The sequence below is a fragment of the Anarrhichthys ocellatus genome, unplaced genomic scaffold, assembly GCF_004355925.1.
Source record: "Anarrhichthys ocellatus isolate YVR2014 unplaced genomic scaffold, GSC_Weel_1.0 scaffold17, whole genome shotgun sequence".
Taxonomy (NCBI): Eukaryota; Metazoa; Chordata; class Actinopteri; order Perciformes; family Anarhichadidae; genus Anarrhichthys; species Anarrhichthys ocellatus.
In genome coordinates this window covers 1,186,851-1,214,012 of record NW_022280047.1, presented here as the reverse complement: position 1 = coordinate 1,214,012, position 27,162 = coordinate 1,186,851, and the positions used below count along the sequence as shown (strand labels likewise).

The following is a 27,162-nucleotide window of genomic DNA, read 5'->3' as shown; positions in this document are numbered from 1 at the left end:
AAACGCCATAGACTGTATGTCAAATCCAAATCGGCTAATTAACCTGCAGACCATCGTTAGGATTGTCCGTGCTGAGTTGCCGTACTGCGGCTCCGCCAGCGCCAGCGCCAGTTGCAGTTGCTCGTCCGTTTCCACTCCTGAGTCTTCGCAGAGTGTCGCTCGTCTGATGTGGGGGGAAACATGTCTGTGTCGGGAGGCGGTACGAGAGGGTTTTACTTCAACACAGTCCTGTCGCTGGCCCGCTCTTTAGCTGCCCACCGTCCAGCGCCGGTCGAAAAGGTGAGGAGAAAACGGAGCGAGCTTCAAGATGAATTTGTTTTAACGCTAATTAGCTGGGTAGTCCGGGGTGTCGCTCCACTTCCGCGCACAGTCGATGGCTTATTTTTGATCAATGACAGCCATGCTAGCATTTGACATTTGACACCCGAGTGCGTCTGTAGACAACACCCACTTTATTTGTTATTGTTCCTGCAATAGAAGAAGAAAAGCAATGCCGAATAAAGTGGCGTTGCGGCTTGTGCGGGTTCAGCACTGCAGTCAAACAGGTTGATTGTGAAAGGCTCGCGGTGCGTCCTCCTTTTAGCATGATAGACCATTTAATAGCAAACTGTTACGGGGACGGTCAGGTCTGACGTTACATTGATCGTGTTTATCTGGCCAATAAAGCAAGATTTAAAAAAAAACAGATGTGTTGAGCAAAGTTTGAATTTGATTCTATCAAAGTAAATATGAGGGGACATATGGAGGCAATCATCAATACACTGACTACTTGTTGTTTGATGGAGCACATGGGTTTGATACAACGCCCAGTTTAGATGTTTTTTGGGAATGAGGCATAGTGACGTCATGCCCTATGCCAAATATGTATCCTTGTTATCGTGATACCATTTACAGGCGACTGCAACATAATAGCTTATGGTTCCCACCTTGATAGTAACATACAGATAACTTTATTGAACCCCAGGAGGGAAATAGACAGATGAGGTAGAACAAATATGTACAAATAATGTAAAATATATGTATTTACCACATGAAACCCAAGACCAGTGTGCATAAATGTAATGTACGTGCAAAACATAGTACAGTTTCCTGATATTTCCGGTAAACTCAGTAATAGAACATGCAGTCACACTGCAGCACAAGACAATTTAATCCAAATGTGCCTGATCTCTGTCACAAGTTTATTCCGAGACCACGGTTTCATGATCTCTTTGCGCTCTTTCAGGTCCAGAAGCTACAATGCATGTGTCCAGTGGAAGTCCGCGGTGTGTTCACCCTGGACGTGCGTCGCAGAGATGCTGTTATTGCTTTGGCTGTGTTTCTGGTGGAATCTGGCTTACAGGTGGGTGGTGTTCAGTAAAAACAAAAGTCAGACCGCTGAGCCGGTGTGTGGGTTTCACTATCGCTTCAAACATTTGATTTTTAGGTAATGCATAATAACCATAATAATATGGTTGATTCAAACATTGCACAAGTTACATAGTTTAGAGATTCTTTTTCTGATTAAAAATCTGATTAAACTGGCGCTTAGACACCCAGCTGATCATGTAAAGCCTCTAACCTCATCACACTAAGACGCAGTGTGGAAAGCTTCCCCTCCATCTGACCATGTAGAGATGGTGTCTTCACTTTTCATTGCGGAACTCAAGTTGGATATATTTTCTTGTGTTTATTTATTTTCCTTTTACAGTCCTTATCTTCGATTTATCAGCGCTTGTGAGGTAAACAAAAGTGCTGCTCTGTGCCAACGAGTGCGGTAGCTTTTGGTGTGTAATGATTTGCTTCCCTCTGGCAGCACAAAGACACACTTGTTCCCTACTTGCTGAGCCTGTTGAGAGGGCTGCCACGGGTCCAATGGATCGAAGAGAGGTCGGGAAAGAAAGGAAAGGGTGAGAGCAATCCTCTTACAGTGGGGCCTTTTGTTTTACAATGGCCTCCATTTACTCGCTGTAACGGTGCTCCCAGTAATATTTGTAGACTAAGATATATTGAGATCCATAAAATGCCACTTCTTGCTGCACACATGAGTAAGATTGAACTGTAGGTCTTTGTCATTTTCTGCCCTTCAGAATTTCTCCCGGTTGCGGAAAACTTCAGCTACTGTCTAGTGACTCTTTTGTCAGATGTGGCTCAGAGGGACCCAGACTCCCGACAAGAGGTCGGCTTTAAACGTGTTGACAACATCTAGTTCTTAGGTTAGGCTGTATTGCAGCGTAGTGCTAAGTTATTGTTTTCCCTGCAGATCATGAACACTTTAATGGAGGTCATGCAGTCACTGCAGGACATGTGCCAAACACCTGATAATCATGATAAAGGTATAGTACACACACACACACACACACACACACACACACAGGCAAAAAACTGCACACTGTAACATCAGTCCTTCAAAACAAAAAGCTTCATGGATGCTCTCTTGCCTTCAGTCTACTTGTGCAGGTACATCGTCCCCAGCCTGCTCGGCATGACTCGAGCATTCGGCCGCTACAGTTACACAGACGAAGCGCTGCTGTCCAAGCTTTTCCCCAAAGACTCGCCACAGGTCACCCGCTGTGTCGCAGAGGAAACCGAGGGAGTGCGGCGCAGGTCCTTCAACGACTTTCGCTCCATCATGCCGTCCGCGCTGCTCACGGTGTGCCAGAGCGACAGTCTGCGCAGACGCACCGGGACCAACCGGGACCCCTCTGCACAGGTGTGTGTGTGTGTGTGTGTGTGTGTGTGTGTGTGTGTGTGTGTGTGTTCGTATGGTGTGATGGAGCTGTTTGGATTCAAGACACGTTTAGTGTGATTATCAGAGGTGACTGTAGAGTTATCATATTCTGACATGCTTTGTGATTTTATTATGCCTACGACCGGCGTTATGATTTTCGGGTTGTCCCTCAGACAAATTTGACACAGACGTTCACTTGCACTCGAGGTTGAACAGATTATAATTTGGTGGTCAAAGGTCACTGTGACATCACAAAACACTCAATAATTCATATGCTAATTATGGCAATTTCACACAAATGTCTATTAGAGAGAAAGAGATTTTCAATGACTAGGTTGTGTTTAGTTGGTGGTTAAAGAAGTGCTTTGTCTCATAGGTCTTTTCAGATGCAGGGGGCCACTCACCGTGCTCTCCTACAGCCGCTGGACAACATTACTTTGAAGGTAAAATACAAGAAACACAAGCTGCTTCGATTAGATGTATGTCTGTCAACTCGTCCTAGCTCAGACATGTCAAACTCGAGGCCTGCGGGCCGAATCCGACCCGCCACATCATTTTATGTGGCCTGCGAATCCGCCAGCAAAAAAAATAAAATGTAAATGTTAGACTTGAAAATAAAAACATTAAAACAGGTGGATAGGAGAGGCAATGGCTCGTAAAGCGGTTTTCCAACAAGTGATTGAGTTGAAAAAGATCGACAAATAAACCCAAAATGTCCAAGAAGAGAAAAATGTATGCAGATGGAAATGCTTCTAGGAGGAAAACCTGTCTGTCTTCTGTGTTATGAGGCAGTGTCGGTGATAAAGGAATACAATTTACGTTGGCATTTTGACACCAAACACAGAGATTTATATAACTGCATGTACACTATTTTTACACTTGAATAAACAATAATCAAATGCAGAGACAGTTATTTAACAATATGTTGGGGAGTAGTTACAATTATACAGTCTTACAGTTACAACCGTCCCTTTGAGGGAAACCATGCTGCTGATGTGGCCCAGAGTGAAAATGAGTTTGACACCCCTGTCCTGGCTCATCATTGAGTCGTCACATTATATTATGGAACAACTACGTACTTACGTATTGCTTATCTGCACGTATGCTGAATGAATGACATTAACTTGGGGTACACTGCAGACCTATCTCACATGCTGTAGTAATCCATGTCATACATCCAGTTTTCATTTGGTAACCCATACTCTGCATTCAGTGTTTCTTGTCGTCCCTTTTTATTTTAGGTCCCTACCTCCCGGACAGCAGCACAGCAGACCCCGACTACTATTTCTCAACAGTCAGCTCCAGCTCCTCGGTGTCTCCTCTCTTCATGGGAGCTGAAAACGAGGTGGAGGTTCCCGTCGATCTGCTACGACAGCTCCTGGCCATGGTAGAGTAGCCCACTACCCGTTTACCGAGAACCGCCGTGTCCCATCCTGTCATCGTGTATTGCATCTTTACCGGTGGTTGTGCATGTTGTCGATTCGCAGGTGAAGAAGTTCGTTTCCGACTCGTTTTTGCAAGCTCTGGACGCCGCCATGACAGAGGTTACAGAGGTAACTATGCACCCACTGTCTGTACAAAACGTTATAGTTGGTCAATTAAAAGCTTGTTCCATGATCTGTTAATTAATATTCTCTGTCATTGTCTCTTCTGTTTGTTGTTAAGTCTAATCCTGGAATCAACCTCTATTACAAAACCTTCAGTGACACTCTCCATGTGTGCGTGTTCAAAATGCTGCGGGACACACTGTACTACATGAAAGGTAAAGCATCACGAATAGCTCATTCATTATGCATTACACACAGCCCTGCTTATTGTTGTATGGTGGTCTATTAAATAGACTTCTTCATCCGAGCTCTCTGATCCAAAACTGTTAAATTTGTGTTTATTTTTCCTAACATGTAGCTCCTTTGCTCGATGTTTTTAAAATTTGAATGTATTGAAAATGTTTTTCATCTTTGTTTGTCTGCCATTTCTCTCTTGTAAAGCACTTCGTAACCTTTGTTTTGAAAAGTGCTTTATAAATAAAGATTGTTATTATTACTTTGACAAATACTCTCTTCGTGTTTCTCAGCCTTGCAGCCAACATTTGTACGGCAAGTGCACGACTTTGTGCTGGAGCAGTTCAGCAGCAGCCAGTCGGAGCTGCAGCGGGTACTTCATGACATGGGGGGGGTTGCCGGTGGAGCAGAGCCCCCTCAAGCTCCGTTGCCAAGCCAACGCCGCCTGCGTGGATCTCTTGGTGTGGGCAGTCAAAGATGAGCAAGGTAATCGATTGTAGCAGAACACCGTGTTCAGATGTCGTAATCACATACTGGATGTTTGCTCTGATTGCATCACTTCACCGATGTCTCTTTTGTCTTTTGTTCCAGGAGCTGAGAATTTGTGCACAAAACTGTCAGAGAAGCTGCAGTCCAAAACTTCCAGTAAAATCATCATCGCTCACATGCCCCTGCTCATCTGTTGCCTACAGGTAGAATGCTGCTCGGCAGACACGGCGCTAAGATATTTGCTCAAAGAGAAGTGAAATGTTACACAAGGCACCACATCACAAGGTTTTGTCTCGAAAATGACTTCATTGAAAGGAAGCGAGTATCCTGGTGATCGCCTGGTTTCAGAGCTGACCCAGACCCGTGTTGCGTGGCCTTAATTTCTGATATTTTTTATTATTGTATCTGACGGCCTCCCTCTCGGTTTCAGGGCCTGGGTCGTCTGTGTGAGAGGTTTCCAGTCGTCGCTCACTCTGCCTCGACCTCTCTCAAGGACTTCCTGGTGGTTCCTTCCCCTGTCCTTGTAAAACTCTATAAGTATCACTGCCAGTACACCACAGGTATTGATATTTATTTATTCATTTATTATTTACTGCAGTTTCTGAGGAATGCTTGTACCTCCTGATTAAAACTCATAGGAGTTAGAATGTAATAGTTAACCAATCAACAATGTAAATGTCACAGTTGAAACAAAAGCAAAAAAAAATTGTAATGTGTCCACGATACCTCTAGCAGGAAGGATTTTGATCTCAACTGTAGCACAAATGACCAGAGATAAAAGTGAATGGGACAAAAGTGCTGTAGCTGGTGATACAGTGTCGAATATAAGTCAATAACAGTTGTCACATTCGACTCTCATCCACTATTGATCTGGACAGAGCTGCTGCAAATACAATTAGAAATGCAGTTCAGGCTAACGTTCTCAATGTACTGCTTTTTTTTTTTTTTTTTTTTTTTTTTTTTTTATAGATTTGCTGCTAATTTGTTGTATTCTAAAAGATAACATGCTCTTTACATTTGGCACCACAATCTGCCCTTTTCTGCTCTCTGCAGGATCGTATTTTCTCCAATGTTTTAAATTGTAACACATTTAAAACTGCTTGTTTTTAATTGCTCTTCTTCGTCGGTGTTTCTGTCTTTGCGCTGTCGTCCTTTTTCTTTTTCTTTTTTTTTTTTTTTTTATTTTTTTTTTTTAAGGCACCGGAGAAATAAGGATAAACGTGACCAATGAGCACTCTCAGTCCACCTTCAACCTGCTGTCAAACAGGAAAGATCAGCCGTCCATGTACGAGCAGCTCCGAGACATTTCCATTGACAACATATGCAGGTCAGACTCAAAACACCCGACACAGCTGTAGTTAGAAGATATGATTTTTGATGTGCTTTTTTTTAAACTTTCATCTCTGTGTATTTCTCAGATGTCTGATAGCTGGTCTGACCATGGACAATGACATAGTGGCAGCCTTTCTGGCCAGTCTGTCCAACCGGCTGTACATTTCACAGGAGAATGACAAGTGAGCAACATTTCTGGTTGGGGGGGGGGGGGGGGGCTTCATTGATATTTTCAAATCCATGATACTGTCGAACAGCTACTCTAAAAATACAATTTGCCTCTCCGCCAGGGACGCCCATTTGATCCTCGACCACACCATCCGAGCACTGGGCCACATTGCAGTGGCCCTGAGAGACACTCCCAAAGTCATGGAGCACATCCTACAAATCCTTCAGCAGAAGTTCTGCCAGCCTCCATCCCAGCTGGATGTGCTCATCATCGACCAGCTTGGCTGCATGGTCATTACGGGAAACGTGAGTTCAAAGATGCACGTGGTAACATTGCCTCCATTATTTGATGCAATTATGGTTGAAAAGGGTTATTAGGCCGGTACATAACCACCGGGAGATCATTCAAATGGGTGAACCGTTGATATAGTAATGGTGTTATGTTAGACAGTTGCTTCAATAGAAGCAATGCAAACCCTTTTTTCTTAACCCGGTGGGGCTGACACACTGTAATTAATTTCCGGAAACCTGCTGTCTGCTTGCTCATTACAGTGTGCATTGAGAATAGGTTCCAGTATTCTAATTGACTCCCCCTTTGTGTGTAACGGGGTGTTTTAGACAGCCAGCGTACCCAGAGCGTGACAGACTACAATTAGGACTGGAAAAGGATCTGACCTTAAACAGCAGATACAGATTACTTACCAAATGCCTTCCTCTGTAATCATGAGGTTTTTGAATTTAAGGGAAATTGTAAATGTTAAATTCAATTTTAATAGAATTTTATTTGTGCAGCCCAATTTCACAAATCCCAATTTTGCCTCGAGGGCTTTACAACCTTACAACATACGGCATCCACTGTTCTTGGACTCTGACATCGGATAAGAAAAACTCCCCCCAAGAAAGACCTTTAACAGGTTTTGTTATAAGTGGTAAGAGAAGATTAGCCAACAGGGCATTTGTAACCTATTGGTGGCTTCGTAGTCTTATTCCTGTCTGTTTGTCTTGTAGCAATACATCTACCAGGAGGGGTGGAACCTGTTCCAGCAGATCAGTGTGAAGGCCAGCTCAGTGGTCTACTCGGCTACCAAAGACTACAGAGACCAGGGCTACAGGTCAGCATCTGCTCTCTGAGCGTTAACAATTGTTGCTCACTGCGACTAAGTAGTCAGCTGTAGTCTCCTGATTTGAGTGTCATCGTGTTTTGTCATATTTGATAAATAATTGAGATGATAAATACGTCTTGTTGGTGTTTAACTGATCCCTCCATCTATGCCGTCTCCCCCCCCCAAGGCACTGCTCTCTGGCAGTGATAAATGCTCTGGCCAACATTGCAGCCAACCTCCAGGGGGAGCAACTCGTGGATGAACTGATGGTGAACCTTTTAGAGCTGTTTGTCCAGCTGGGCCTGGAAGGAAAGAGAGCCAGTGAGAGGGCCTCAGACAAAGGACCAGCGCTGAAGGTAAAAGCTTAAATGCATCTAAACACTACAAGAACATGAACAGCAGCAAAGTTGGTGAATTGGCTCTTTTTCTCCCCGTAGGCATCAAGTAGCGCTGGAAATCTTGGAGTCCTCATTCCAGTGATTGCTGTGGTGAGTATGTGATGTCTGTACGAAGAGCTTTGAGGACTATGAACATTCATTTTGACAAGAATTTGTGTTGAAATACAACGATCTACAGTATTTGAGTGCTTCAGATGATTGTAGAGGTTAGTTAGCATTTAACTCTGTCGACAAATATTTACCCTGTTTACAGCTGCAGAACAAACATCTGTGTCACAAGTTCACTGCTGAATTTTAATTCATGCTGTTAAATTGTGGTTATTAATATTAAAGCCGCCACAGGAAACGCCTCATTTTGTGTTGATTTTGGCAGTTCACTGTGGACCAAAGCGGTCGTGTGTCCGAAGCACCAGAGTCCCTTCAGAAAACACCTCATTTTTACTGCCAGATTGCTTGTTGATGGTCTCATTTACTTATGTAGGTCATATAGACATCTGGATTGAGACTGTTTCAGAACATATACATACATTTCTATGTATACATAGTTTTGTATTTATATAATTAAAAATAAGATACGAAAAAACAAGTTTTCTTTCCGTTAAATCCTTGCCTAGTAGTTTTATATATTTTATTTTCCCCTCTCGTGTATTATTTATGTTTTTATTGTCTTTTTGGAGTTATTACAGTACGACATTCAGGTAATGACCGTTACATAATGTCCTTGTTTTTGAGCACATTTATGCACTTTCCTCATTGCACAAAATAAAACATTAACAGACAGATAGCAAACATTTGTAGAGTCTCTCCCGCAGACTCGCAACACTTTGAGGAACATGAAGGGGAAGTTTAAATGAAAATTAAGAGACTACATACATATAAAGACTCATTACTTCATGTTTTATTGTACATAGTGTAATAACAGAAGTAATTTATTATTAACAAAACACCCCAGGTATTTCAAACGGTGATGTTTCAAACCAAATATTGAATTTGTAGGGAATATATTAGCTGTTTAAAAGGTCGAGTTTAGTTCTGTGAAGGATTGACCACCCGGCCCATGAACACAAGGCAGTCTGTGCGGTGCTCGTAGATCAGGAAGAGGAAGGGGCGGTCCACAGTGAAGTGGATCTGAGAGGAGAGGGGCATGAAGCCCACCTGGGTCAGAGCAGCAGCCTCGGTCCCCTCCTCGTTCACTGTGATGGTTCCCTGGTGCTTCAGCTGGGGAAGGAGATGAGAGGGCTTCCATTAGTTTGAAATAGTCTGTACTGTTATTGATTGCAGATGAGCAGGTGTCCTTTTTGTTTTGGATGTTTGTCTCGTGACTGATTTGGTCTTCACTCACCCAGTTCATGGAGACCTTTTCGGATGTCATTCCAGAGAAATCTCCACTCTCCTGGAACAAGTCAGTGAGGCCCATCTCCTTTAGATTTGCAATCAAGTCATAGTTCTGCTCCAGTTTAAACCGAGGTAACACCACCTCTCGAGTCCTGAAGGGAGGCACAGAAAAAGCTCTTAAATCTCCAAGAGGTCTAAACATTTCCAGCTTTTTCACCCAAGCCATTAACTTAAAAAATGTATTGCACATTAATATTTAAAGTGCGCTGCTCTGCATTACTTTCCTGTGAGAACGCTGCTTACCTGTTTGTCATGTTTTTGAGCCACTTGTTGACAACAGTGGGAGAGATCTCCTGCTCCAAGGTCCTCATGCCGGTGATCTTCCTCGGCAAGGCAATGAGCATGCTGATGTGTCCCGTGTAAGGGAGCTGAAAATAAGAACATCTTGTTTATAGACCGGTATGCTGTCTGTCTTCAGGGACCGTGTTGAAATTTCAAGTCGTTGAGAGGCCACCCACCTGCAGGATGTCACACTCTAGTTCGTGGTCGGCAGCAGCCAGATAGTTCCCCTTGTTGGTCATCATTGGCACGCGCACGTTTGTCTTTTCGTTAACTCTGAAGTTGCGATAGTAAGTCATTTCCTTGGGGAATTTCTGTTCCCATGTACCTGTTTATATAGACATGTAAGAGTCATATGTTTACTTTGTGACTCAAATCAAAACAACAAAGCGGACAGATGTGACACTGTGTGCTGATGTTTTCTCTCACCTTTGAAGTACAGGTAGTTGAGCAGCATCAGCACCATATTTGGGTCCACGCTCTTGAGCGGTTCCTTGATCAGCCCTTTGGTCAGCTTTAGGATGCGACGATTGGCCTTGTTCAGGAAGGCAGGGTCCCCGAAGTCCACCGACTGCGGCTCGGCATAATAATAAGCCTTTGTCTCTGCACGGAAGGCGTCGTTCACCGCGACGTCCCTCTTCACGTAGACGTCGTTCACAGAGCGCAGCGTGTAACCAAAGTTCCTCCTGAAGAGCCTGTGCGTCAGCTTCCTGAAGAGCTTGTGCACTGTGGTGTTGTCGTAGTGATGGCTTGCGTTGACAAAGTCGGCGAATCCCAGCGCTCTGTAGATCTGATCCCGGGTTCCAGGTCCCGCCCCTAAAGACATCATCCCCATGGCGACCGAGATCCCAGCGGGCGCCAGCAGGATGTTGTCGCTCTGGTTGACGTCGTTGCGGAGACTCCGATAGAGGTTGAAGCCGAAATGGGCGTTGACGACGTTGAGGCGCTGGAGGCGAGACCGACCGTGGAACAGCCGCAGGAGTCTGGCGCGGCGGATCTTGGGGTCGGAGGGTTCGGCAAAGATGTCGATGTCTGGGGCCGGTGTGGCGATCTCGTCGATCTCATCCCCTTCTCTGATGAAGCGCATCATAAACTCATCATCCAGACATTCAAAAGTAGAATCGCTTTAGATTAGTTTATGTATTTTGTGCCAAAAGACTAAAAGCACTACGAGTAACTTCTCACCATTCCAAGAGATGAATAGAGAGAATCTCACTTGTTTTTTACCTTATTACTTTACACCTCAACTTTTTTCCTCAACATTTTATTTTTGGTCTAATATCAACAGTCGGTACTCACGTGTAGTCGTCGCTGCCCGCAGCCAGGATCTTATCAAAATCAATATAATCTTCATCCTCAAAACCGTCAAAAACCAGGTCGTTCGTAACGGTCTCCATATCCACCGCCCCCCCCAAGTTCAAAGCCTCGGGGTTCCGGTTCAGGGTCAGTGAAGTGAGAGCTGAGTTCTTTGATCCCAGCCAGGGATGGACCGACCAGCAGGCAGGCCACAGAGATGACGGTGATGAGCCGCATGCTGAAGGCTGAGGACATTTAGCACGGCCGCGTTAATAATCTGATCAACATTTAGAAGATTCCATGACGTTACGGTTTAGTGATTCTGTAGGAATAAAATCACACCGTCACTGAGTAAAAAAATACAAAAGGTTTTATGTAAAATTCCCTTAATAGCAGCCTGACTCTGTGAAATGTCTTACCTTTGCTGTGTTGCTTCTGTTTGTGGGACTAAGAGCAAAGAATTGAATACAAAACTGAACTTTGATGTCGACTCCTCCTGAACAAATAGACCAGATCAAACAGACCAAAAAGTGCTGTGACTGACTCAAATCTTTAACTCTTCACAATTCAGCTAATCTCTTAGAATAATTGATTAGATAGCTATTGAAGGGCTAGTAGTTAGGCAGGAGATATTCTGCAGTTGTTTATTAATATTATGTCTTTATCTTTATTGTATTCAGTATGTAGCCTATTGAAAAACATGTAATTGTATTTGATGGAATTCCCATTTTACCACTTCAAACAGAGTGTGATAATCTGAGTAATGCAACATTAATCGCTCCATGTTTTTCACAATTTTCCTGTGTTCATTTTTCTAAATTACAGTTGACCAGACGGCTTCCGCCAATCAAGGAGCCCAAGCCCCGCCTCCAGAAGCTGTTCAGGGACTTCTGGTTGTACTCTGTGGTCATGGGCTTTGCTGTGGAAGGATCAGGTGAGCGACTCATTTCAGCATGCTACAAATTCTGCACTGCTGCACTCTTATCGCATATACATACATGACATAAAATGATTGGGAGTGGTTGAGTGACATTTTCCTGATTTAGCCCCGCTGAACCTGTTGGGGCTGAATAAACCTTTATCATTCTTGTTGGCAGATGAAGATTTGTGACCTAATAAACTCTCATCAAAGCTCCGGCCCTCTAACAACCTGAGCAGAGGTCTTATCAGCCAGAATGACTGAAGGCTTTAAGCAATTCTTGAGATTTATTTCACACCAGATGGGGAAATATTTAAATTGTGTGATGAAATGGTTCATTAAATAAGATAAACACAGATGTTTGGCCTCTTTAATCATCAGTATCAACCCAAATAGAACCTAAAAACATACTGAGGGGTGTTATTTCACAGCTCTTACTAATGAAATCAAATCCGAGATATTAGCATACCAACACACCAACATCCCTGCTGTTCTGGATACATGTGTTCTTTCAGGGCTTTGGCCAGAGGAGTGGTATGAAGGTGTGTGTGAGATTGCCACCACGTCTCCTCTTCTCACCTTTCCCAGTGGAGAACCTCTTCGCTCCGAACTGCAGTACAACTCTGCCCTGAAAAATGATACAGTCACGCCGGTAACAGTGCTTTTCTTCTTCTTCCAGTAAAGTAGTTCAAAATGGACGTACGACAGTCCGAGCGATCTTTAATTCATCCAATTCTGTCCCCCAGGCCGAGTTGAGTGATCTGCGGGCAACCATCAGCAATCTCCTCGACCCCCCTCCTGAAGGATCTGCCCTCATCAACAAGCTAGACTTCGCCATGTGCACGTACCTGCTCTCAGTCTACAGACTAGAATACATGAGGTCAGCTCCTCTACACTAATGTGTCCAGTTCACATTGTTTTGTATATTGTCAATCAATCAATCAGCACTTTATTACACACTCGGGGTCCAGATAAAAGACAATAAATGACATACAAAAGCACAATAGATAATGATAATAGACAATAAATAAGTGTCCTACAAAGAGACAACTATACCAATGTCTCTACAGCTGGTATTGGTAGCCACAGACACATTTCATTGGTACTACTCCATAAAGGTCTCTTAAGTAATATTCTCATATTGTCATTATAAGCTACTTGAAGTCACTAGAAGCTTGCTTTTCCATAGTTTGACCACACGTGGGCAGTGTAGAGTAGTGTACAATGTGCTTTGAACAGAGACCTCTTCACTCCATTTGTACACCGCACTAAACTTGCATAAGAGAGCGTTTGCTTGTGCACACAGCATTAACTATAAACATCTTCATCATGTGTCACTTTGTTCGGTGATGAAAATGTCCACAGTATTTTACCTTATCACAGATGCTAAGATTATTTTCAGACAGTCTTAAGTCAGGAAATTTGAGACATTTTAGAATTATATATTTCAGAGACATGAGAGAATGAAACTTTGTGATATCTTCATCCTCCTGCTCTTTTCAGGATGCTGCGGTCCAATGATCCCGACAGGTTCCAGGTCATGTTTCGATACTTGGAAGACAAAGCCATCCAGAAAGACAAATCTGGTGAGGGCTTTGCACTCGTTCACATCTGCTCATCCTATTCTGCATGCTGTGTAAGGCATTCTCTCAGGTTCACCTTTTCTTTTTTTAAATGTTTGTCTTCGAAGGCATGATGCAGTGCATCATTTGTGTCGGGGATAAGGTGTTTGACGTCTTCCTCCAGATGATGGCTGAGAAGGTAGGGAGCATGGTTCAAATTTAGGGTGATGCTGAACAATTACCAAAAGGCTTGGAGGGCCAGTTGACAGTATGTTTGATTCTTCCGTATCACTGAATAACAATCGGAGCTTATTTCTAATGCTTTTTAGCCAAAGACCAAAGAGCACGAGGAGGAATTGGAGCGACATGCCCAATTCTTATTGGTCAACTTTAACCACACCCACAAGAGGATCCGCAGAGTGGCGGACAAGTACCTTTCTGGTTTGGCTGAGACGTGAGTGCATTTATTTATTTTCCTATCATGTTGTATACAGTTTGAATCCTATTTCTCATCTGTTTTACTTCTACCAGATTCCCGCATCTGCTTTGGAGCGGCCGGGTGTTGAAGACCATGCTGGACATCTTGCAGACGCTCTCTCTGTCACTAAGTGCTGTGAGTATCTCTGAACACTGTCAGTGTGAACTGTTCTACGCTGGTGCAGCTCTGAGTCAACATTCATAGTTCAAATAAGGTGTTCTGGGGTGGAACTAAAGCAGAGTTTGAATTATTTTAGCTTGAAGTGTTTAGGAAGTGTTGACATAGATGCAACTATCAGCTTCAGTTGCAACAAATGTCTTCTCTGTTTACTCAGGACATCCACAAGGATCCGCCATATTACGACATTCCAGACACCCCCTACAGGATCACTGTTCCCGACACGTATGAGGCCCGAGAGGTGAGTTTAGACTGTTGTTGACACTGAAGACCACTAGAGGGCAGCGCAGTACTGGTTTAAAGACAGTAGTGGCAGTAGTTTGAGATTGGTTTAGTTGGTTCATCAGCTACATTATCCTGTGTACAAACAAACGTGTACTAACTAACTAAGCCCCTTACATTCAATTTGCAGCCATAGAAATCTTTGAGAAAGACTCGCATAACAACACATGTACACATTGTGTAGGGATATGTATTATTAAAATTGTTTGTCTCACAGTCCTTTATTTATTAATAATCATATCCTGGTTTCTTTTCCTCCTTCTAGAGCATAGTGAAGGACTTTGCCGCTCGCTGTGGGGAGATCCTGAAAGAGGCAATGAAATGGGCCCCTTCAGTCACAAAGTCCCACCTACAGGTCAGCACCTTTACCTTTATGTGTCCTCAGAGTGGAGACCAGAAAGATCAACAGAGCTGTAAGAGGGGGTCAACACAACTCAATTGAACAAACAAAACAAAATTGACTATACTGGAAGTACCATTAGATACTAAAAGTCTGAACTTCACAGCTGACTTTGGTTGTGTCTGTAAAGTTTAAGCAACACTTCGGCTCCAATACTTGTAGAAATAGTAACTTATTATCCTGAATTTTTGAAATTAGTTTTTTTAAGGTTAACAATTTTCTATTTTGATTTTAGAGGATATTTGTCATAGTTGTTCCATTACTGTTTCTCTTTTCCCCCTTTCCTCTCTTTCTGTCTGTTCCGGTATGTTGTGTCTTGTACAGGAATACTTGAACAAGCATCAGAACTGGGTGTCAGGACTGTCCCAGCACACTGGCCTGGCCATGGCCACAGAGAGCATACTGCACTTCGCTGGCTACAACAGACAGAGTACTACACTCGGCGTGAGTCTCACACACACACACACACACACACACACTACATCAGGGGCATCCCTGCATGTCACAAGATAGAGGACGGGCTGAATTTAGACAAAATTACACATCTAAATTAATGGTGAGGTCTTAATCTGAGCTGCCTGTCACATTTCGGCATATTTAAAGCTGCACACTCAGGAAGTGAGAAATGTCCCATCCTGAGGCATCAAGAAGGACGCAGGGATTTTATAGAACCTACTGAACACTATGAAAGAAAATCTTGCCTTACAGGCTTGTTGATTTGAAGCTTATTAACATTCGTCCAACATGGCTTTTCCATGTAACAAATGTGCCATCTACTTGTTTTGTCAGAGACTTTGCAGTGTTGTTAACACTGAGCAGAATTGTCTTGTATCCTTTGTGCACACGTATTTTATTATATTCTATATCTAGTTGTCTAGTTATTTACACCATTGTATGTCCATGTGTGCATGCTTACTGGTCCGTGTGACATCGTTTTGCTTGCTACGCATTGCCTTTGAGTTCTCTGGCTCGAATTCTGCTACATCTGTTTTTTCATTTGCTTCATTTGTTGTATTTTGTCTTTATTAAACTGCACCGAATTACCTGCCTGGTTGCTTGGCTGGTTTGCGGATTTGCTGGTTGCCTGGTTACTTACCTGCAATGGACGGGTGGGTTGGTTGGCTGGTTGTCCATTTGGCTAACCATTTGTCCATTTGGCTAACCCCCCCCCCCCACCATGTGGCCAACCATAGGCTGCTTTCCCTCAGGTTGGTCTGAACTCTAAATACAGAGAGACAGGGCTCAGGCATGACACCTTCAGTATAGCCAGACATGTTTCAGCTCAGCTACGTATCTACTTTCTTAGCTTCGGGACCGCGTGGCCCCTAAACTGTGTGCTTTCATTAGACCACCCAGCTGACAGAGAGACCAGCATGCGTGAAGAAGGACTACTCCAACTTCATGGCATCGCTCAACCTGCGCAACCGCTACACAGGAGAGGTGAAGTCTTGATGTTGTAAATATTCAGACGATGTGACTTTCCTAGACTTCCTGTCACACAGTATGATTCACACCTGCTTATGTGCTGTCTAGGTGGCTGGTATGATGCAGTTCTCGGAGGCGACTCACAGCCATTCAGATCTTAGCAAGCTGATGATCCTTCAGATGACCAGCGCTCTGGACAAAAAAGACCCAGAGGCCTTCACCCAGGCCATGTTCAAGATGGCCGCCCTGCTTATAACTACCAAAAGTGAGCCGCCCTGCCTCGTTTTATTTTGAAGAAGTCTTTCAACAATAGTGCCAGTTGTTGTTTCTTTCTTACAATTCAGTTCTGGTAAGTTTCTATATATTCTGTCTCTCAGACTGCAATCCTCAGCTCCTGCACCACCTGTGCTGGTCTCCTCTGAAGATGTTTACGGAACATGGCATGGAAAGCGCTATCGCCTGCTGGGAATGGCTCCTGGCTGCACACAACGGGGTGGAAGTGCCAGTACGTGTATTTGTCGCGCCTCATAAAAATGATTTTTGGATGGCGGTTTGAGATGTGTTGTAGAATAGATCTTCTCTTCTTCCATCTGCCTAGTTCATGCGTGAGATGGCAGGAGCCTGGCAGATGACAGTGGAGCTGAAGATGGGCTTGTTTTCGGAGGCTAAGGTGGAGGCGGGCCCTCTGGCTGTGTCAGAGGAGAGTCAGCCTGCCCCCTGCGCACCTGACGTCGTCCCCCACTTCCTCTGGATAGAGGTCAGTGACAGGCTTTGTATTTTTTTATAAAATGGAGTTAAGCTGATTATACAACAAATTACTACTTTATTCCTTCTTTCTGTTCTACCTCCAGTTTCTGGTGCAGAGGTTTGAGATAGCCAAGTACAGCAGCGCTGACCAGGTGGAGATTTTCACCGCCATTTTGCAGAGATCTCTGTCCCTGAGCGTCGGAGGACCCAAAAGCAGCATGAACCGACATGTTGGTGCCATCGGACCAAGATTGAGGTACCACGTGTCATTGTTGCGACTGCAGATTAGTTTATTCTTAAATGCTGTAATAGTCGGCTGCGAGAATATAGATGCTGTATCCTGAACTTGATAAGACTATTGTCATCACTTGGCTTTATTTCAGACTGCTGACTCTGGGTCTGACTCTGCTGCATGCCGACGTTGTGACAAATGCAACCATCAGAAATGTTCTTCGAGAGAAGATCTATTCCACCGCTTTTGACTACTTCAGGTTAAAATAAAAAATTCAATCAAATCTGTGTTTTTCAGTCTTGTATTTTTGTGTGGTTCTGTCCAATAACTGCCATCTCTCTTTGTGCAGTGTCGCTCCTAAATTTCCCACTCAGACAGATAAGCGGCTGAGAGAAGACATCAGCATAATGATCAAGTTCTATGCCAGCCTGCAGTCTGACAAGAAGTATCTGGCAGCCAACCAGCTGGTTCCACCAGGTACGACACTGAGAGAACCAGGGCGTAATCTTTCAGTCATAACCCAGAATTCACACTTTATAAGTAGATTTGATTTTGATTCTGTGTAGATCCCCAAGACATGTCTGTGAATAGCCTTTCCGTCATGGCAGGGACGGATAGCAGGAACAGTCTGGATGCAGCTGTGGGCCAGAGGCAGCAGGTGGCTCAGGGTTGGATCAACACCTACCCTCTGTCCTCCGGGATGTCCACCATATCCAAGAAATCAGGTCTCACACACACACACACACAGAATGTCAAGCTTTAATAAGCTGTGCTGTAAAAGATGGTCACGGTGAAACTAAACCTCCTTCTGCTTCTCATGCACAGATGAAATAGGTCTTCAGTAATCTAATATTTCGTCTGTCACGATGTTTCAGGACTGTCTAAAAAAAGCAACAGAGGCATTCAGCTGCACAAGTACTACATGAAACGTCGGACTCTTTTACTGGCTTTGCTGGTATTTACATTTTCTCAACCACTTTAAATTATTCACAAAGGGAGAGAATGTCCATCAAATGATTACATTTCTACACATAGTTCTGTGAATGTCACCTCATTGGGCTATTATGATCATGTGTCTCTTCAGGCCAGCGAGATTGAGCGGCTGACGATATGGTACAACCCGTTATCCACCCAAGAGCTCGCTATCGCCACAGAGCAGACGGTGGAGGCCAGCATTGCTAACTGGAGGTCCAAATACATCAGTCTGACGGAGAAACAGTGGAAGGACAACATCAACCTGGCCTGGAGCATAGCGCCTTACCTCGCCCTGCAGCTGCCTGCCAGGTACTCGCAGAAGCAAGATGCATTGCATCCTCAAGTTTCATCGGTGTTGAACCGCAACTGTACTAGATTTTGTCGTCACAAATTTGAAAAACTTCAATAATAAGTCTCTAAACAAGCCAGTAACTTAAGATATTAAAAGCCGAAATATACAAATGTCTGCACATTGTTGCCTTCAAAGTACTTGAATGATGAACTACAACAGAACAAAGGAGAATTCAGAGTCACACTTGTGACATCGTCTCACACCATTAATGCATGTGAACAGCTACAATTTCTTTAGCTGAATGAAAATATCCAAAACAGACCAGCTTATTTCACTATATTACCCCTTTACTCTACAGCGAGTAGGATTTGTCGGTTAGGGTTTCAAAGTTGGCCCCTCCTCCACGGCCTAGCAGAGGTGAAAGCCAACCCCCAGATTCACTCTCGTTTTGGAACAAGCTTGGTGCTTCGTCTACGCAACATTTGAGGGGGTTTCGGCACTTCGTCTGCCATATTTGTAGCTCTTCAAGGCGTACTTATGATCTGGCACTTGGTTGCTACGTTATTTGCACAGAAATGTCACGAAAACAGAAAGAGAAAATCCAGGCGGATACAAACACTGCCACACACTTCTATTAGTTCATTAATTATGATTTAGAAGAATTATTTCTGTATATTTTTTATAAAGGAATATCCTACTCATTGTACCTTTTTAATTTGCATAATATATGCACCAACAAATGACTCAAAATGAAGAATATGTATATGACTATATATAGATAGAACATGGCATAGTTACGAACACATGATTGTTCACTTTATCTGAACAGTTGAACATGTACCGATACCGTTTTCTTTGTTGTTTTACAGATTTAAAAACACAGAGGCGATCGTCTCTGAGGTGACCCGTCTGGTGCGACTGGATCCGGCTGCTGTGTGCGATGTTCCAGAAGCAGTCAAGGTGAGGTCGTCTTGCCGGCCACTGCAAACCAACGGGACGGCGGTTTTGTGTGCCGTTCTTTTGGCTTTTGGAAGCCGACATATTTCGTGGCCAAATTCTACTCTTGCACGTGTGATACAGCAGACTTTATGAGAATAGACAGAAGAGCTTCCGACGTGTATCTGATATTCCATAGCTACATGGTGTGAGTCACTATACCATGAAAAGTTCCTCATCTGCACTTATCGGACGCTTTCTCAGTCTTCCTTTTTTGACTGGTCTGTGTAAGATAAAGATCTGTTGTGATTTTAAACCCTTTCTGGACCTCATTTTGCATTTGATTACACAATATATTGAGCCATTCAGTCATGAACTTTCATCTTAATAGGCAGGAAGATAACAATACTGTTGACTCTTTTTTTGACATTGGGGATTTTACATTTTCTCACGTGACTTTCTAAGTTATTTGTTAGTTGCCTCAAATGCATTCTGTTAAGTTTCAGCAAAAGTTAAGATGGAAAAAGTTAATTTTTGCTGCTCAGTGTTTTGCTTTCAAGTAAGCGTCCCACTTGAGAAATATTGTGTGTTGATAGTGATCTCCTTCCCCGCAGCTTCCTCTAGTCCTCTTCATTTAGTTCTGGCTGACTGAACTCCTAATGAGCCTCGCACCCCGTCTGAGGAAGAGGCTGGGGAGGCAGAGCACGGTCTTCCCCAAAGGCCGTCATGATTTCAGCGGATGATCCTCCTTGACATCACGTACTTGTTTATTCCAGTCACTGAAGTAACGAATAAACACAGTTTCCTCTGGAGGCTATTTAGCACACCGTCAGTCTTGGGGTCGTGACCTTGCATCAGATTGCCGTCATGTTTGATGCGGGAATATGGATCCAGTGATGCGTGCTGCGCATGATAGTGGAACCGGTCCAAGTATTGATCTACTTGTTGGCTTCAACTGGAATCATTTTTGACACATTTCTCAATTCACTTTTGTTTTTTTTTCTCTCTTTTGTGTGTTTTTCTTCAGTTCCTGGTGACGTGGCACACAATTGATGCCGACTCTCCAGAGCTGAGTCATATCCTGTGCTGGGCCCCAGCAGATCCCCCAACCGGACTGTCCTACTTCTCCTCCATGTACCCTCCTCACCCCCTCACAGCCCAGTACGGGGTCAAAGTACTCCGCTCCTTTCCCCCTGTACGTTCATGCACACACACGCACACACACACACACACACACAGGTGGCTGTTGCCATTCCTGCTGGATTTGTTTGTGTTCCCTGTGCGAAGGAAGTACCAGAACTTTCTCAAGTAGCATAAACTAGGAAACACCATCAGAACTGCTTTTGCTAAAAGTTTCAGTTCAGGGGTCTATAATTCACATCTTATGGCTATAATGGCAGTGGTGGAAAGTACATTTATTCAAGTACTATTTTGAGGTATTTACTTGAGTATTTTCTGCTACTTCATACTTCTACTGAGGGAAATGTACTTTTTACTCCTACATTTATTTGATAATCTTAGTTACTTGTTCAAAATTGTAAATACAATTAACTAGTAAAGTATGATGTATTATTATAGATTAAGCTACCCAGCAGTATACAAAGTGATATAAATTAGCTCCACCTTCACCAGCTGCAACATTAAAGATATAATCTATTATAATCCAACAATATAATGTTTATTATTCTGAAAAGTACTTTTATTTTTGGTACTTAAAGTACATTTAGATGCTGATACTTCTATGTAAAATTCGGAATGCATGACTTTTACTTTTAACGGAGTATTTGTACACTGTGGTGTTGCTACAATCTAATTGTCTCCCCCCCCCCCACCTTTTTCTAGGATGCCATTTTGTTTTACATTCCTCAAATTGTCCAAGCGCTTCGTTACGACAAGGTAAATATCACATCTCATCAGCCGCACATCTCTGCAGATTATTAAATCCTCACAACTGTCCGTTTCTGTCTTTCCTGCTGCACCTCGGCGTAGATGGGTTATGTGAGGGAGTACATCATCTGGGCCGCTCAGAAGTCTCAGCTTCTGGCTCACCAGTTCATCTGGAACATGAAGACAAACATATACCTGGATGAGGAAGCAAACCAGAAAGACCGTGAGACAGTCACTCATACACGTGCAAACCCCACACCACAAAACGTGAACACAGAAATGTCAAACAGCTACCATCCCGTCTCTCCCTGCAGCCGACATAGGTGAGCTGCTGGAGCAGATGGTGGAGGAGATCACCGGCTCTCTGTCCGGTCCGGCTCAAGGCTTCTACCAGAGAGAGTTTGACTTCTTCAACAAGATCATCAATGTGTCGGCCCTTATCAAGTATGAACACGCTGTAGTTTTCTTTCTGTCTTTTTAAATTGGACTCCAGTAACAGCACTGTGAGCCGTTAATGACAGTAACATATTCTTTACATTACTGCTGCACTTTTCCTTAAGTCAAAGTAACATTTTTGATTGATATCCCACAGGTTTCAGTTTTGAGAGATCTGAAATTTGGCTCCATCACAGTTAACATTTACTTAAATGTATTCTAATGGTCAGTTTTAATAGCGCAGGTGAGACCCGGCACTGTTTGGGGGGGGACTGCTTTTAAAACCATTCCACAAATTAAGGGCTGTGTCTTCTGCAAGTAATTGTCTTTTTAGTTAAAAGGCTGCAACAAATCCTGCACAGCCCTACAATCCATTTACTATAAGATATAACCTTGATTTATTTCTTCTGCTTTGCTTATCTCAACATTCTCATCATCATCATCACGTGTTTTAGTTTCATCCTTATTGTAGCAGCTAAACTTGAAGCCACTGAGGTGCTGCATAGACGGAGTAATAACTGACGTGCTCGCGGCAGCACCGCTCGTTAGTGTCCAACTCCAGCTTCTTCGATGGAATGTTTATTGCTATTTATACAAACCATTACAATAACGTGTTATAAGTAGCGTAACGTGGCAGTTTAAAGAAACATTTGTGCGCCTCCGTCCAGCAACACCGATATTGTAAATCACCCAAAGCACATGGGAACACCTACCGGACCAATTTGTTGTCCTAGAAACAGCTCCTTCACTGTAATGCTACATTGTAAGACACTCGTGATCTAAAGTGGGGCATTGAAAGAAAAGAGAAACTTTCATGGATCTAAGACACTGGTCTTTGCCAAAGGCCTCAAAGTTGCACTGAAGTTTAACTTTTCTATTAGACAGAAGCCTCTAGGTGATGTTTAAGGTGTTTATGAAGCGATAACAAGTGTTCCCCCGAGCCATGATGTTTTGTTCCTTTCCCCGCCTTGTACCACCTGTTGTCTAATCTCTAAATCCCTTTGTTGTTCATTTATTTAGCTATTGGTTGCTGCACTGTCTCTCTGATTATGCTCCGGTCTTGAAGTGTTCTGACAGGGCCCCATTATCGCCGGCCCTCACAGAGTGTGTTGTCGGCCCACTAGAGGAAGACGAATCCCCCTCGGCCCTCATTACAGCACTAATTGCAACTATCCGGGGGGAGAAACTTCTACCGTCCCCTGGCTTCCTCTCTCTGTTACTCTGCACCCCAGTGACTCCCCTCTGTGAATAACAGCAGAGCCCGACTGTCACCTGTGGTGTCAAGTCGTTCAGTGAGATACCCATGCATGCTGTTTTTCAGTCAGGGCAGTCGTAGAGGTGTGGAAACTCTTGTGTGTTCAGGTTGTTTTTTTGTTTGTCTTCATCAGACCGTTTCCCAAAGGGGAGGAGAGAAAGAGGGCCTGCCTGGAAGCCATGTCACAGATCAAAGTCCAGCCTGGCTGTTATCTTCCCAGTAACCCAGAGGCCATAGTCTTGGATATAGACTACAAGTCTGGGACCCCCATGCAGAGGTGGGCCTCAAAGCCATCTTCCATAATGCTCAAAACACTTTTCAAAAAGCAATGTGACCGTGTCTCTGTACTTCTATCTAACTTTGTGTCTGTATTTAGTGCTGCCAAAGCTCCCTACCTGGCCAAGTTCAAAGTCAGGAGGTGTGGAGTCAGTGAGCTGGAGAAAGAAGGTACTTAGATGAACCTAAAGTCGATGCTGTATTTCTCATATTTGCGCAGAGATAAACACTGTGTCATGATTTCAGGTCTGAAGTGTTGCTCAGATTCTGGAGATGAGGCGAAGAGTGAAGAGGAGGCAAAGAGAATCTGCTGGCAGGCGGCCATCTTTAAAGTGGGAGACGACTGCAGACAGGTCTCCTCTCCTCTTACTTACTACAACGCTATCTGCCATCTATTTCATGATATACCGTTGACGCGACTTGATTGTTTTTGCTCGACTTCCCTTTCTTCACCATTTCACAGGACATGCTGGCTCTTCAGATCATCAGCCTGTTTAAGAACATCTTCCAGCTGGTGGGCCTGGATCTCTACGTGTTCCCTTACAGGGTGGTGGCCACGGCCCCTGGAGTGAGTTCATGTCAAACCTTTCCCATGTTTCCGCTGTGCTGCTTCCTGACGGGAACTACCGAATAAACGCTAAGTTCTTACGTTTCCTGTTTCTGATGTTCCACCACACAGTGCGGAGTGATCGAGTGCATCCCAGACTGCAAGTCCCGGGACCAGCTGGGCCGACAGACAGACTTCGGCATGTACGACTATTTCAGGAACCAGTATGGAGATGAGTCCACGCTAGCATTCCAGAAGGTCATTTATTTACACCAGTAAAATTCTACCATATTTCTCAAGTGCTCGCAAATTGTATTTACTAAACAGGTTTAACTGATATTCTTCTCAGGCGCGGTACAACTTCATCCGCAGCATGGCGGCTTACAGCTTGCTGCTCTTCCTGCTGCAGATAAAAGACAGACACAACGGCAACATCATGCTGGACAGCCAGGGCCACCTCATCCACATCGGTGCGTATTGCGAGCGTCGTGTGGTTCTGATGTGAATTAAATGGACTGTACTTGTAGAGCTCCTTTCTAGTCTTCCGACCACTCAAAGCGCTTTAACACTACATGTCATCATTCACCCATCCACACACTGATGGCAGGGGCTTCCATGCAAGGTGCTACCTGCCCATCATGACTCTAACTAATCAGTCATACCTAGTCACAGCCTATGGGAGCAGTTTGGGTTGAAGTGTCCAAGGACACATCCACATGGACGAGCAGAGCCGGGGATCCGAAGATCGGACTTAATATTGTCCAAGCCCCACAGATAAACACAGGTTTATCGTATCTTCCAACAAGCCTCTTGATACGTTTTCTAGATAACTTTGTCACTGTCGTAGATTACTTATCTTGAGACGCACGCACGCGCGCACGAATAAAGAGAGGAGAGTGTCAAAGTGTGAGTTGCCTCTCACCCTTCACTCTGTCAGTCAGTAAGACAGACAGATCTCAGTCAGATATAGAGATGCTAGACAAAGTGCAGGTTATGTCAGAATAACAAGCCTTGCTGCATCTTTACGCGCGGTGCGTTCAGTCAGGAGTAACACATCAAATCAAGCAGGATTTTTTTTCTGTCTGAGCGTTCAAAAACAGAATCCTAAGCTTTCGAGTTTGTCCCTGCGTCGCTTTGTTCCCAGACTTCGGGTTCATTTTTGAAAGCTCTCCCGGTGGGAACCTCGGCTGGGAGCCCGACATCAAGCTAACCGACGAGATGGTGATGATCATGGGCGGCAAGATGGAGGCGACACCCTTCAAGTGGTTCATGGAGATGTGTGTGAGGGGATACCTGGCCGTCAGGTGAGTACGCAGACGTGCTAAAGCTAAAGTCTTCACTGCGCTATGAAGACTGTAACATTAAGGTGAGTTTCTCCCGTGAATCAGGCCCTACATGGACGGAGTGGTGTCCTTGGTTACGCTCATGCTGGACACCGGCCTCCCCTGCTTCAGGGGACAGACCATCAAATTGCTCAAGTGAGTCAGACGCGTGTAAATGTGAGTAAGCCGTTTGAGTGTCATCCGCTGCTGTTGCTCAGACTCTCTCTGCCCACGTCTAGGCAGCGATTCAACCCCGGTTTGAGTGAGAAAGACGCGGCTTCCTTCATCATCAAAGTCATCCAGAACTGCTTCCTCAGCAACAGGTCGGTACAAAGCCTCAACAGTTTACATCTTCTTCTTCTATTCTTCTTAATATTGATTTCCAGAAAGCATTGTTCACATTTGTCCAATTGCTTTTGTCTTGCAGGAGTAAAACCTACGACATGATCCAGTATTACCAAAACCAGATCCCATACTAAACGTCTGTGCCTGAGCATGTGCGTATTTTAGCTGGTCATAGTGTGCGTTCGTGTCTTTGCATATGTGCCTTTAATGTTCAACATTGAAGATTGTGGCTCATTGTGTCTGCTGAGTGTTGGATGTTTTCCTCTCAAACCATATTTTCTTAGTTGTCTATCTCCTTATTTATTTTGTTATGCTGAAACCAATGTTGTTTTTAACTATTTCTATGTTATTGCACTAGCATCTTGACTTCCGTGAGCTTAGTAATGGTCATTTGCACATTCAGTAAATACTTAATCAAGAGTTTGTGCCAATTTTAAATCACCTGTGATGTTTGTGAATGTGGATTCTTAAAGCTGTTGGTTTTAGACGGGGTTTGAAATGTAATCGGATACTTGAAGTCAGTTCCGACCAATGTGGCCTATTCTGTCATCTCGTACTTGACTGTACTACTGTGCTTCTCTTTTTAATGGACCCGTCCGAGTTCTTTGATCTGCAGCATGGTACGTGTCTTGTATTTAACAGTGACGACTGACTGTATATACATGAGTTACACTGTCTGTATTTTGGGGGTTCCGTATTTGCAGTTACCACGGAGAAATGACGCACACAAGTTCTGGGAAACACTGGGGCTGAGTTTTTGTATATTTAGCGTTGCCAAAGGGGGAGGGAAGATAGTGCACATACACAAACCTTTCTATTGTTTGTGGATGAAGGTAAGACACAGCTTGAATGTTGGGCAGTTGCGTGAAGTGTAAACTACCATGTAGCCTGTGTCCAATGTGGCTTTTGGTGGAAGTTTATTATGGCAAAGTGCTGTGCCCCATGTCCATTTGGATAGCTTAAGCCATCTTGTAATGTTACTGACTGTAAAGATTTAGCCTCTCTTTGTATATTTATATTCATGGCCCATTTTCAGTCTCCTTTTCTATCTTCATGCCTTTTGAATGAGAATGCATGAGATAAACAAAATCACATAAAGATCTATTAACTTAACAAAATCTGTGTCGCTGGTGGTGTTTCATTAATTATGAAAATGAATCCTTCGAATACATTGTTACACTTGATGGTACCTTAAAGTACCGTTTACGTGCAATCAGCAGTTACAGACCAAGTGGCTTTTGTGACAATTTTTGGATATTTTTTCAAACTTTTTTTAATGGCTTTTGATACTATTACTTATTTTATAATGTGTGTGTGTATATACAGTTGTGTGAAAAAGTGTTTGCCCCCTTCCTGATTTCTTATTTTTTTGCATGTTTGTCACACTTAAATGTTTCAGATCATCAAACTAATTTAAATATTAGACAAAGATAACACAAGTAAACACAAAATGCAGTTTTTAAATGAAGGTTTTTATTATTAAGGGGGAAAAAAAATCCAAACCTATGTGGCCCTGTGTGAAAGTGATTCAGTTTTTCTTTTTTAATAAATTTGCAAAAATTTCTACTTTTCTGTTTTTTTCTGTCAAGATAGGGTGCTGAGTGTACATTAATGAGAAATAAAATGAACTTTTTTGATTTTAGCAAATGGCTGCAATGAAACAAAGTGAAAAATTAAAAGGTGTGTGTGTGTGTGTGTGTGTGTGTGTGTGTGTGTGTG

General features: G+C 43.6%; 2 protein-coding genes across 2 annotated transcripts; one reads left to right on the top strand and one right to left on the bottom strand.

The window, feature by feature from the left end:
• The first annotated feature begins 59 nt into the window (after nucleotides 1-59).
• pi4kab (phosphatidylinositol 4-kinase, catalytic, alpha b) lies at nucleotides 60-26,556 on the top strand. The gene is given in 56 exon segments (XM_031856253.1): nucleotides 60-279; nucleotides 1,226-1,342; nucleotides 1,796-1,889; nucleotides 2,070-2,158; nucleotides 2,243-2,315; nucleotides 2,427-2,692; nucleotides 3,087-3,153; nucleotides 3,952-4,097; nucleotides 4,198-4,263; nucleotides 4,376-4,472; nucleotides 4,785-4,894; nucleotides 4,896-4,977; nucleotides 5,083-5,183; nucleotides 5,411-5,540; nucleotides 6,178-6,307; nucleotides 6,399-6,494; nucleotides 6,603-6,786; nucleotides 7,489-7,592; nucleotides 7,771-7,939; nucleotides 8,021-8,071; nucleotides 11,777-11,885; nucleotides 12,386-12,522; nucleotides 12,617-12,750; nucleotides 13,374-13,456; nucleotides 13,561-13,631; nucleotides 13,762-13,886; nucleotides 13,964-14,045; nucleotides 14,245-14,328; nucleotides 14,635-14,724; nucleotides 15,094-15,213; nucleotides 15,963-15,977; nucleotides 16,117-16,209; nucleotides 16,303-16,459; nucleotides 16,572-16,699; nucleotides 16,793-16,951; nucleotides 17,046-17,197; nucleotides 17,325-17,432; nucleotides 17,523-17,650; nucleotides 17,740-17,898; nucleotides 18,049-18,128; nucleotides 18,258-18,457; nucleotides 19,310-19,400; nucleotides 20,404-20,571; nucleotides 21,219-21,272; nucleotides 21,366-21,486; nucleotides 21,578-21,707; nucleotides 23,087-23,230; nucleotides 23,330-23,400; nucleotides 23,476-23,582; nucleotides 23,693-23,797; nucleotides 23,909-24,034; nucleotides 24,126-24,246; nucleotides 24,921-25,080; nucleotides 25,165-25,254; nucleotides 25,338-25,421; nucleotides 25,526-26,556. Coding segments are annotated over 56 exon segments (6,309 nt in total). The 5' UTR covers nucleotides 60-180; the 3' UTR covers nucleotides 25,578-26,556.
• Nucleotides 8,864-11,385, bottom strand: serpind1 (serpin peptidase inhibitor, clade D (heparin cofactor), member 1). The gene is given in 7 exon segments (XM_031856255.1): nucleotides 8,864-9,199; nucleotides 9,324-9,468; nucleotides 9,620-9,744; nucleotides 9,835-9,983; nucleotides 10,085-10,728; nucleotides 10,955-11,062; nucleotides 11,064-11,385. Coding segments are annotated over 7 exon segments (1,506 nt in total). The 5' UTR covers nucleotides 11,207-11,385; the 3' UTR covers nucleotides 8,864-9,007.
• Nucleotides 26,557-27,162: the final 606 nt, after the last annotated feature.